This window comes from Populus trichocarpa, chromosome 1 (genome assembly GCF_000002775.5).
Source record: "Populus trichocarpa isolate Nisqually-1 chromosome 1, P.trichocarpa_v4.1, whole genome shotgun sequence".
Classification (NCBI taxonomy): Eukaryota; Viridiplantae; Streptophyta; class Magnoliopsida; order Malpighiales; family Salicaceae; genus Populus; species Populus trichocarpa.
This window is the reverse complement of record NC_037285.2, coordinates 12400252-12413010: the sequence shown is the minus strand read 5'-3', so window position 1 is coordinate 12413010 and position 12759 is coordinate 12400252. Positions and strand designations below refer to the sequence as shown.

Below are 12759 nucleotides of genomic sequence, written 5' to 3'. Positions count from 1 at the left end.
GATAGATGTTAACCCATAACAGAACTAAATAGAAGCAGCTAATCCATTGAGCCCCTAGTTCGGAATTCAAGCTTAGATGAGTTGAGTTGAGTTTTAATGCCATTTGCTTGGCATCCATTTGTTAGCCTCCTTAAAATAGTTTGTAGTTTGTTGTTTTTATATTCAATCTTTAATCTCGGTACAAAAAAAAGTACATGACATTTTTAAAAAAAATTGAAAAGAGAAAATAAAACCAAATTTAACCTGTAACTCAATAATAAACTCAGTGGATCTGTCAACCAGAGTGTCTTCAGATGGTTGATCATTAATACTTCTTGAAGATTCAGTGAGAGGAGCATCATCCTGTCCCTCCAATTGGACCTGATCATTCCTTGAGACAGAATAGCCACTATCACTTCCCAAAAAAATACAAGAATCCAAATATTTCCCATTCTGCATCAACAAATATACAAAAAAGGTCACCACCTGGGAAGGTACACTTGTTCAGAAACACACATTACGCATGAACATAAACATGAGAGAAGAAGGTGGAACCTTGATCACAACATTTTTAAACTGCAACTCTTTCCCACTTCCAACATATATAATAGCCTCCTTGCTGGGTGCAGAGAGATTAGCTCCCTGTCTATCTTTTAAATGCAATATTCCACCTTTACCATCATAAGTGAAATGATCAAATCTTTCATCATCAACAATTAAAGGTCTCAATGGAGAGAGAGAGATTTCAGCAGAGGATTGCTGATAAATTGGCTGATCCAGAACAACTGCATCAACCTCGTGCATGGGGGTTCTACTTTCCTCATTTGACAGCATATCACCTACTGTTGGAACAAAAAACTCAGCAACAGCCAGAAGAAAATCAAGTGCAACGAGCAGTTGTGGGCGTTGGACACAGAGAGAAATAAATGTTGAGTATTGACCAAATTTTGCATCAAATATGAGCATTGTAGGGACTGGTTTGATCTCATCTTGTTTCGTCACATTTAAATCAGATATATGCTGGTTTTCATCATCAGATGACAAGTGAAGGAGACTATAACCAATCTTCTCAGGCATTCCTACCGCCAGCCTAAACTCTTCTTCGGTTCCCTCACGATCATCAATCACAGTGAAGCCTTTAAGTGTTGCTGAGAGAAAACCTTCCCCTGCGTTATTAGACTTGTAGAGGAGCCAAGCACCACTAACCTGCATGGAACCAGGCTAGAAAATTAACTATAGAACACTACATAACACTGCAAGAAATGAAAATAAGCAGGATGAGGAATGTTGGACCATGAACCTGTCAAAACAAAGATGAAAATTAAGGCGGCAGTAGTTTTACTTCATCTTAGGTTGAATTGCTGCAATTAGAGGGAGAGAGGGGGGGGGGGAGATCATGGTAATTTTTAAGGCAAATAATAATTGCTGAATAAGATGATAGGGTACATGGGCACGAGGATTTAAACTGGTGTCCCAAGATATCAAGGCATCCCATAAAAGTTGCAGCCATCATGGGCATAATCGTCAACAAATACCATATTCTCTTTAGTATACGAATTTTAGACAACTTCACTGGAAATGAAAAACACATTCTGTAATTAAATTAAGTGTAATGTTAATTTTGATGCAAACAAACTTTAGCAAGTGGCCATAATATATGCATAAGCTAAAAGACTCTTAAGAAAAAAAGACTAAGCAATTGAAAGATCATCCAAGGCTACAACAAACATGACCACAGCTGCTGCCCACTATTGTAACTTAAAGCTCTTGCAGATATAATTTTTAAATTGCAACCATAACACATGATACCAAAGTCATTTGATTCCATGATGGGTACAAAAAAGGAGATTGGAAAAAGAGTTGCATGCACCATAATGATTTTAAGCAGAGACTATCCATGAGCTACTAGTCAAGATCAAAAGGGAGATAACTGTATGAAGAAATTTGTGAGAGAGCATATGTAATTAAATGAAACATTACCTTTATGGTGGCCAGCGATGCATCTCTGGCAACCCCAGCATATAAGCACAATTCAACTAGATTGATCGCAACAGAAACTTTCAAAGAAATCCAGGCTTCCCCATTCCGTGTCTCAGCTTCAACACCACTTGGATCCTGAAGAGCAATAGGTTTTACAACATCAGCAGAAGATGCTACAGAGTCATGGTTCAGTGGGGGCACAGTGTGTGGAGTCTCGGAAATATTTGACGTTGCACATTCAGTGATAATCTGGTAATCCCTGCTTGTCAGAGCTGCTTTTAACTCCTCCATCTTAAAAACAATATTAGATACAAGTATGCACTTCAGTGTCCGCGCATAAATTAAACAATGGAAACAAAAAGAATATCACAGAGAAAGTAACAGATTAATAGTAATTAAGAAAATAAAAGTGGAGATACCAACCCCACAGAACACAATTCAATACCTTGATTGCAGCTTCTGTAATTGGTATTTGATGCAACAGGTCTCGAAGTGACCTACGAATGAGAATAGAAACCCCATTTACATCTTGGATTATGCTTTCACCTAATTCTGTTCCACTGCCAACATTTAAATTGATGTCCTCCACCTAGAAGTCATAAGAACAAAATGAATAAACTGGTCCACAAGATAGAATACCATATGGTTCTGGTACTTGACAGAAATCAATAACTCAAATCACAAGAAAACTTATGGGCATGGGAAAATTTGATAGTCACAACAAACCTTTTGATTAATTTATACTACAATAGGTCAAAAGGAAAGAGCTAAGCATAAACTTTTTCACTTGGATCACTAATTAAAGAAGCCTACTCATCAAATCTTGTCCTGCTATAATGCTCACCTTAATTGTTAATATTTCTAAATGAACAGCATGCAACTCCCCTTTGCTGCCACCAAGCCATTGAAAAGTGTTCTGAATGGTTATGTGAACCACATCAAGTTTCAAGTAACTGCCCCAAGAAATTTCAAAAGATTAATAGGATATGTCAGCAATCAAAGTAAAATATAATTATTCACTAAGCCTAGCTGCAAACTTACTCAGGACTATCTGTTCTTCGAGGCATCAATATTATAGGTTTCCTGAGTGAAAGATCCAACTTCAGAGCTGGTGATCCTTCAATCTCACTGGTTGTGAACCACTTCTCAGAATTTGTTACTTGATCTTTTAATTTGACAAAATTTTTTGAATTGTTGGGAATGAGACCCATAAAGTAACTCACAACCTAGATATGGTTTTGGAGATGCGTGAGAAACAGAATAAGACAGAATAATGGTTGAGATATTACTTGGAATCAATTTACCTCCTGAATAAAGCGATTCAAATAAACAATGCGCACTTCTGAAAGCTGCCCAAAAAGGCTATATTCATAACCTTCATAGTCTTCATCATCAGCACTGAATGATGTAAAAACTAACTGCACAATTACATGTGAGAGATTTTAAAAAGCGCAACATAAACAAAATGCAGCAGAGAGGATACCAGATTGTAGAAAACATAAAAAAAATGCAGTACAAAATGGCATTAGATTGAAAGATTAATATAGAAGTAGTAAAGAAGCCCAACAAAATTCGTTTTATACAGCCCTTTCTCAGAATTTTTTAAGATTTTTTTACATTGTATGCAATTTATAACCTCAAAATTAAAAAAATAAGAAAAGGTCTTGCGAAGAGGAGAAGAAAAACAGAAAAGAGTGCTAAGTACCTCAACAAATGAACTGCCCCCGTAATTTCTCATATCACAGATCCAGAAATATGCATGACCACCGGGAAGACTATCATCACTAATTCTTAGATTTCCCAGGGCTGCCTTTATACTGAAAGAGCTTGGGAAAACCTTATCACAAAAGAAACATAAAAGAAATTAGAGAACAGAATTTAAATCTTAGAAAAAGAAACATGAATAACACAGAGAAGGGGAGAACAACCTTGATATCAGTAAGCAGATTATCTTGTGACAAAGTAGCAAACTTAGTTTCATTTTCATGCATTAACAAAATCTGAGCACGGTCCATTTTTAATATCAAATTGAAAATGATCCGGGATTTTCCCTTCCCTAGCAAACCCTTAACAGCAGGCTTCTCAATTGTTGTTAAATCTTGATCATCGACAATGTCATCTCCAGAACTGTCATGTTTTACCATTGCTGATGGTGAATTGTCACTAAAAGTTTCACATTTTTCATCCTCAACATTAATGGCATTGACAAATTCCATGATTGCAAGAATTGTGGGTCTACGGCAGAAAAATGACAATGTAGCCAGGCTCACTGTGACCTGAAACAATAATTTATGGGACAGTCAGTCAATTCACTATAAACTAGAGGTAATGAGAACAGACAACTGAAAGAAAATTGGCCACCTGCGTGTCGATGTTTTTGTATAAAGAAGAGTTTTGATCATAGATGACTATTTGAGCTTTCACAAAACTATCCATGGTATTCATTATTTCGATATCGTCCATCCTAGCTTGAACAACATCACCAGGGAGTAAGCCAGCAACACGACTAAAACTAGGAGGCTTGAATGATGAGTATTCAGATGAAAGCGAATTTTGAGGACTTGGATAATCAGAGTTGACCAAATTTTCTGGTGCCTCGTAGAACTTGTCTTCTCCTTCACTTGGAGTTGAATTATTGTTGTCAAAAGTCTGGTTCCCAGTATCATCAAAGGATAAGTGCACATCTGAACTTTGAACAAATGATCTTGCAAGGAAACAAGGCTGAGAAACACCATTACAGCAAACTAAATCTTCAATCTCTAAAGATTTAAGAACAGTGCCAATGAACATATCATTCTCTCTAATTGAAAGTTCAACCTGCGTTCAAAAATATAAACCCTCAAAAGAGAGAAGCATAAAACATCCATAAATATAATCATCACAGCATTATTTGTACCTGGCCACCTATTGCTCGAAATTCAAACAAGTGATTCTCTTCAGCAAGAAGCACATTAACAAAACTCAGGTCACGCTAGAAAAATAGCACATGTATCAGATTTCTCAGCGGCTCCATTGACAAGGAATCCCATGACATAACTAATCCAGGCTTACCTGACGATTGTAATTGAAGCAGATCTTTAGCTCATCAAGAGCACCTGTTATAAATATACGCTCCATCTTCAATATATTACTTGCTTCACCACTGTCATTAAGTTCAGTTTCTGAGTCCTCTGGATCTGACGAAGTTTCAGAAAGAGTAGTAATAGGTGCAGAACCCTGTGAATAAATCCATTGGTAAGAATCCCTCTCACTGTTCCATGTAAGCATATATCTGATAAGCAAAATCTTCAGTGCGGTAGACAAAAGAAAACTGAGACAGATGAAACTCTAAGGCCAAAAATAGCCACGAAAGGTAAGTGAAACGACCTATTGGAGCTTATAAAGAACAGGAAGGAGACATTTAAGCTTCTTAAATACACACACAAGACATCTAAATCAATTTAGCAATCATCCTTGCAGTTTCAGAAGAGTTTGATGGTATTAAACTATACTTCCAGTTATGCAACAGATTTTATTTCTGGTAAATATTTTGGGGGAACTCAAAAGGTTCAGGTTTGAAGTTCACCATGGCATTGATACATTCCCCCAAATAAAGATTGTAAATGTTCTAATCAACATCAAAGTCCTCCCTATGATCTTCAATAATTAGAGTTTAATTATCGCCAAGAAACTATTTTTATGCGTATTAGTTTAGATGAAACTATACAAAAACCCATTGTGATTAGATTACTTTATACTGTCCAAATCACAAAATTGGAAAACTAAAACATTAATAACAAACTGAATACAAAAAATTAAAGAGACCAAAAATCAATGCTAAATATGAATAGATACTGGGTACATGCGAACAATATAAGCACCTCTTTGAGAAAACTGGACACTTGTCCAGTTTAGAGCAAGCCTCAAGGGTGAAATAAATCAATGTTCTTTGTATCATTTTCTTAAAATAAAAATGATTTGGTTTGACACATGATTTCTTTTTGCTAAAAATATTTTTGCAATCATTAATAATCTGCTAGTTTTTTACATGAATCTAAATATCAGCAGAAATAACTTAAACCAAATGGGTGCTTGTTAAGGGAAGAGCAGCATGGAATAGAAAATCAACTACCTTGACCAAAATTAAAAACCAATCACTTCTTAACAATTTAAGAATCATAATTCTTTAACAAAACAAAAATCAATTAATCTTCTCTCCAACCCCCCCACCCACCCCCAAGAAGGGGGGTAGGAGTCAGCAAAAACCCATAAACTGCCCAGCCTTCTGATCATCCCACCGCTAAAGAATATTGAGTATGCAAAGTTTTAAGGTCAAAAGTAATTCTTAGATATAAAATTTTTAAGACAGAAAAAGAAAAGGACAGGATCAAATGTGATGGATTGAGCTAAATTAAGGATTTACTGAAGCAGAATATATAGCCCCCTGCAAGCGACTTTGCCAATTTCTCTGTGAATCATCAGAATCACATAGTAATATCAGTGCATTCGCATCTTCCACAACCTACAGACAAGTGATGACAAGAATAAAATGTCATCAAGAATTACTTCCGAGCGCAAAGAGGTAATGCAGATTAATTGTAAGGTCATTAAATTATGAAGACATAACAACAACCTTGCTCAGGGGGCGTGCAGCATCACAAATAGTCAAGACATGCTCCACACCACCAAGCAACTCTGCTGGAAGATGATATACCTGTTTTCCTCGTAAGCTACAACAGTCATAATATTTAAAATTAATAAAGAGAGAACAAATTCCAAATAAATAAATTTAAAATAAATAATAAACTTTTAATACTTTTTTCTTCTTAAGAAGAAACAATCACATATATCCCAAACTAAAGTTGTGTGCCACATAATACTTATTTTCTATTCATCATTATTGTTAGTGAGTTAATATAAAATCATTCCTTGGCTTCATCTAACAGCTTATGATTTTGGATTTAGATGTTATCACCCTCATTCTCTTCAAAATAAAATAAATCAACAAAAATAGTAAATCAACAAAAATAGTGTGGACGTGCAAGTTTCTAACTCAAATGGCTTTCACTTGAGAAATTATGTTAGTGAGTTAATTTTCTTCTTGGAGCCTTCACCTAACATCTTAAGCTTTTGGTTTGGGATAGTTCTTTGATGATTATTATCAAATTATATAACATCCTAGCATTGAATTTCACAGTTGCACACTTTTTTCCTCTTAAGAAACAAGGAAAACAAAGAGCAGCCATATACACTTTCTCAATGTGCAATTTGGGTTTATGCTAGTTTTCAACATCAAGATACCCTAAATTGCTCTCAATTTGAGCCAAAAGATAGCCCATGCATCAGAATTTTGATTCAAGTACTCTGCTGCCTTTGGACTAGAAGTTTGAAGAATCCAGGATAATTTGATCAACTAAAATTGCCAATACCCTCTATTACTAAAAATTAAAATATCTACACGCAAGCACACAATTTGCCTATGTGATTTCACATTGATACAATTTCTTACAACCGTACTATCCTGCACTGTTGCCAAAATGATCAAGCACATATTTCAGTCAACTTCATACTCATACCGATGTTCATTTTTCCATATCAGTTTTCTAATAGAATAAATGCTTTGTACTCTTCAGCAGCAACTAAAGAGAAATAAATCTTTCAACATAAAAAGTTCATCTTAATAAAACTATGAAAAAAAAGAGGCATCAGTCCAAAATAACACAAACAACGACAAAGTACCATGAGTATGCCAAAACAGAAACACTTTATCTCAGAAAATAAATGGGTAAATATTGGTCTTAAGAAATTATAGCATAAATAGACATGAATGGTGTTCGAACCTGAGATAGTGCTTGTAAGATTTTGAGTCCAGGTTTTCTAGTACATACAGAAAAGGACCAACTAAGCAAATATATCGCCGCTGCCATACAGCTTCCCTATTTCCCATGCCCTGTCACAAAAGAAAAGAAAACTAACTCTCTCTCTATGTATGTATGCATGCATGCATATATGATAAGAGGCCCCCGCATATCCATGAGACAAAACCATGAGGTGGGAGAGAGAAAAACCTTTCGAATAAGAAGAGACAACCACCCCTCAAAGTCTGATTGATTCCAAGGACGAAGAAGATCAGAATTCTCACTACCTTCCTCCTGAAAGATCTTTGCCACTCGCATCAATCGATGATACCGAGCAGGAGAAAAGTGAAACCCTAATGATGGCACCCGTACAGAAAGTCTTGTAGAAGGATATGATGGGTTCTCTAATCGAATCTAGATACCAAAAGTTATTAGTTCCAATTTGAAGTTCCATGGAATCTCTTTCTCATGCATACACATAGGATGTCCAATTTAAGGTGAAATGTGCAGATTTTTTTACCTGTTGGAATGTTAAGATTACCCCGCACCTATCAATAACAGGCAAGAAACTAACACCTTCTGAGCGGACAGAACTAGCAGAACCTTGTGATGCTGTTTGGCTCCAGCGGTAGTCACCATCAACCAAAAAAGCACAAACATCACTTAAAACCAAATCAAATTGCAAATACATATTCTGGTCCTCGGATAATCTCCTTTCATAGTCATCCTGCAAACATGGGGCAACTCCATGTAAAGTTTAGCTGGTCATCCAAAAAGTTAAGGTTAAGTTTGTGATTTCACCTCTGAGCGAATGACCAAATTTCCCAAGTCTAGCAAAAGTTTTGTTGAATGGATGTTGTCGGGGTAAAACTCAGTAGGAATTGTAATCTTTGGAGCAGCAATATCCAGGTCCAACAGAAACCTATCATCATTTAAATGCTAGATGTCATCTTTGTATCAGTTAAATATGATTGAAACATTACACTCTAGGTATCTAGCAGTGTGCAAGTAAAATTAGAGCAGGCCTACGCTATAGTTCAGAGAAGCCTAATTTCACCCTTAGATTTAAAGTTTATTTCATTTAAGGTGTTTAGTATGCCTCTGAAAGTGACTTATTTTCTATATGGCCCCCTCTTGGTTTTTCTTTCAAGCTTACTCTTATATTCTCTCATATCTCCATGTAAAATTCTAGTTCCACCCCTAATTTCAAATTTTATTGACGTACTTGTGACTTAAACCACCCACAACTTGCCAAGATGAGAACCCATCCCTACCATAGCCTCCCTAACAATATTCTACTTGTTGAACAAACCACAGCATCCCTTCTCAATCTGACACCACAATCAATAACGCTGGTGAACAACAACACCATCTCCTTTTAACTTAAAAAAGAACAGAAAAAAAAAGACCAAGAAAAGAAAAGAACTTTATCTTTTAGATTAGAAGCAGCCTGCTATTTCAAGGGCACAGGGTTTACAATATGGCGGTGCTGGAGACCGGATTTGGTGGGTGGGTAGCTTCCGAAAGATTTTGTTAAGGAGATGAGTTTTTGATTCAGGATCTCAGTGCAGGTGTTTTTTAATGGGGGATTTTAGTTTCAATGATCAGCTGTTGGTGGTGCTGGCCGTTTTGCAGGCATGGAAGTGGCCTTTGATGTGGCAATGGTGGTGGCGGTGGATCTGTGGTGGTGTGACTTTGTGGATGGATATAGAATTTTGATAATTTTTAGACTTGGGTCAGCAAAGGAGACAGATTGGAGGGGGAAACATTAAAAAAAAAAGTTAAAAACCACTTTATCTTAAACAGGATCAGTGTTTTGCTCCTTGAGTCAAATTTAGAAAAGAAAACTGATGTCAAACGTGCTGTGAGTTTTCCTTCTGAAAAAAGACAACACAATGATACCAAACACCCTCTTAATAATTGTAGATATAATTGTAGATAGTCAGTACAGATAGAACTCTCCAAAATAATCCATCAGCTTCTCATGGCGATATATATGTTCTACTTCACCACGTTATTACAATGAGAAGCTACTGAACATCCATCAATTGTGTAACAGGCAACTTGAGAAGCAAAGTGGAGGGACAATTATTTATCTAGCCACAGTTATAAAAACCAACCACGGGTGGAGATATTTGACACATGACACATATTGCATGCAAGATAACATCACATGTTTCACAGCTAAATATAATGCTTTGCTCAAAGTGGTGAGCAAGGCAACTATAAGAACTTAGGAAATGAAGAGTATCGAACCTCGCATGATCCTTCAACGCCCTGTTCACTTGCTGTTGAGCACTGCGCTTAACCCCATCAAATGTCATCTAGTTATCGAAGGAAAGGAACGAATTATGTGATTTTCTTGTTTATATGTAATTTTACTATCATCAACTTTTGAGCTTTAGACAACTCTGTTGTGAAATGGATGTTGACCACCCTGGTACTAAAATGGCCAGTACCTCTAATCACAAGAATTATGTGAAGCCATAATAGGGAAAGCAGAATACATGATAGCTACAAACTCTGACTGCAGCTATGACAGATGCAAAAGTGACAAAGGTGGTGGTGCAGTGAATGAACACAATGGTAAAATTCATCTTTAATTATTGATTATATTTGGAAAGTTTTATTGTGCCAGATAAGACAAGTACACGAAACTAGGAGCACATGGTGCTGAATTTATTTAATCAAGTGCATGGTGATGCAATATCATCCAGGTCACCATATGTCCCACTCTATGAGAACAATCATGCAATAAATCAAATTACATCTTGTAAAGCATGCGTGCTTATTTAATTTATAATCTGAACCTTCTAAGCAATTGAAGTTCTTTCTTGAATTTCTTGCACTGCTTACTCCCGAGAGAATCAGCTAAATTTACCACTTCCAACTATCAGCCAGTTTATGCACCTTCCCAGTCAATAACTGACCATGATTATCTCACGTTATAGTATTCTAATAAACTTGGCAAACACTTAAAGCTAGCTTCTCAAACAAAAGTCAAAGAACATGCCTAAATAGAAGGTACCTGCACAGCAGCTGCTGTTTCTAATGCAATAGTCTGACTGACAGCATTACTACTTTCAAAAAAATTGATAATCCCATCAATGGAATCCTTCAGATACTGGAAAAAAAAATAATCAGTAAACAAGCACAAGTCTTAAGGATAATCTTAGGGAATTAGAGAATAGCAGCATACAGTCATGTAGCATGGAGCAGCTTTCACAGCCATGCTCCAATCCACCTTGGCATCAAAAGGCTTGTAGTAGAAGACACCAACTAGAGAACCAGAAGCAGTTGCACTCTGCATGGAGGAATACAACAAAAAAAAAATAGAGTCCTACTCATGCCAAGGAACAAAAGTATTCTAGCTTCAATCACATAAAGATAAAATCCAACCTCAGCAAGGAGACCATTTGGCGATGATAATTGATATGACCCCAATTTCAAGTCAAAAACTTTTGTCTCTGGATAAAGCTTTATGGAGCAATCAAGATCCTCACATGATAATTCAGCAATATATTCCCGGGCCCCATCAACAAGCTTTGAAGCATTATGTTTCATGTGCACTTCCAAAGACATATTAAGAGTATCTGCCTTCTCATTAATTATCACAGACTGCTCATTTTCGCCTTCCCTGTAACCTATCAATTTGTTTAATTGTTCCCAGTCCTCCTCGCTGAAATGAAATTGTTCACTCTCATCTTTGTCAGATTTATTGTTCCTGAAAATGCATATGCAGATTGCAGACAGATAACATTAGATGTATGGCGTTGCCACATACAAAAAATGGAAACAAATATCATGAGATCTATTCTCAAAAACAGTTTACCATCCAAATGACCACCATGATGTCTTGGGTTTCTGTTTCCTTGAGTAACGATCTGACTCCATCGACTGCTTCACATATTTGTGAGCCAACATCCTGCACAACATCAAAATAATTCAAGATGAGAGCTTGCTAGATCAGCACCCAGGAATATACCACAGATTGTAAAAATATTTTTAGTATGATTATAAGCAACTATAAAGCTGTAAGGTCGTGCATGTATGTATCCATGCAGCTACCATGTATGGACAAGGAATGGAAAAGAGAAGCTGCATAGAAATATTTGCAAATAAGAATGTATACTTGTATTTCTATCTCATTTTTTATACAATCTTCTCTCCTGTCATAAGACATTGAGTATAAAATTCACTTGACACTTACTAAAGCTGCACAAAATAAGTCATGCTCTCATAATAGAAAAGACAAAGTAGCCTTGTGAACCTGAAAGCAACAATTGGAATTCAAACATCATGGATACATCTGTACTTGCATGCAACTAGAACTGCAATCATAAAAGTTAAAATAATCTGCACGGGTTCGAGTTCAATCTGCACGGGTTCGAGTTCTGGTTCTGGTAGATGACATAGTACTCGTGCTAGAGGTATTAGACCAGATAGCTTAGGATGAGAATGATTTGAAAGGGAAGGAAAAGCGCTTGATTTGATGGAAGTATATGTAATTTAATATGGAAAATGAAAAAACAGAATAAAAATGCAGCAACAACATACAAGGATGATATTAAGCCAGTTCTCAATAAAAACCAAAACTTATTTTGCTTAGAAAGCACAGCTAAAGGGTAACTGTCATATAACACCATAATTATCATACCTCCACTGCAAAATGAGTTCAATATCAAGTTCACGATCAAGTTCCTCGATTTCTTCGTTGTCATCAACAATTTCATGACTGGGATCAGATTTAAGCAGAGAAGCGTATAGAGAGATGTATCTCTTGCGTAAGCCTGCATATCTCAGTACTTGCTCCCAGGATAATTTCCCACTGCCAGAAAGATTATGTCCTTAGCAAAAGCAGTGATAAAAACACATGCAATGTTACACCAATGATATCAATGAATTCCCAATTAAGTTTTGGCTTACACCAAGGTTTTTCCATCACTGTATCTTTTTGTGCAAG

The 12759-nt window shown here is 36.3% G+C and overlaps 1 protein-coding gene across 1 annotated transcript in view; it reads right to left on the bottom strand.

The window, feature by feature from the left end:
* The window catches only part of LOC7475694 (uncharacterized), a 41611-nt gene that overhangs the window by 22232 nt on the left and 6620 nt on the right, over positions 1-12759 (bottom strand). Inside the window, exons 10-33 of the mRNA XM_024596624.2 lie at positions 12454-12624; positions 11629-11721; positions 11196-11520; positions 10996-11100; positions 10825-10920; positions 10053-10120; positions 8598-8718; positions 8317-8523; positions 8007-8210; positions 7779-7888; positions 6572-6668; positions 6362-6460; positions 5011-5175; positions 4856-4930; positions 4321-4776; positions 3888-4235; positions 3665-3796; positions 3264-3377; positions 3001-3185; positions 2804-2912; positions 2405-2548; positions 1960-2250; positions 535-1185; positions 244-432 (exon numbers count right to left, since the gene is read on the bottom strand). Of these exons, the coding sequence (XP_024452392.1) occupies positions 244-432; positions 535-1185; positions 1960-2250; positions 2405-2548; positions 2804-2912; positions 3001-3185; positions 3264-3377; positions 3665-3796; positions 3888-4235; positions 4321-4776; positions 4856-4930; positions 5011-5175; positions 6362-6460; positions 6572-6668; positions 7779-7888; positions 8007-8210; positions 8317-8523; positions 8598-8718; positions 10053-10120; positions 10825-10920; positions 10996-11100; positions 11196-11520; positions 11629-11721; positions 12454-12624 (4555 nt within the window). The remainder of the gene's footprint in view (positions 1-243; positions 433-534; positions 1186-1959; positions 2251-2404; positions 2549-2803; positions 2913-3000; positions 3186-3263; positions 3378-3664; positions 3797-3887; positions 4236-4320; positions 4777-4855; positions 4931-5010; positions 5176-6361; positions 6461-6571; positions 6669-7778; positions 7889-8006; positions 8211-8316; positions 8524-8597; positions 8719-10052; positions 10121-10824; positions 10921-10995; positions 11101-11195; positions 11521-11628; positions 11722-12453; positions 12625-12759) is intronic.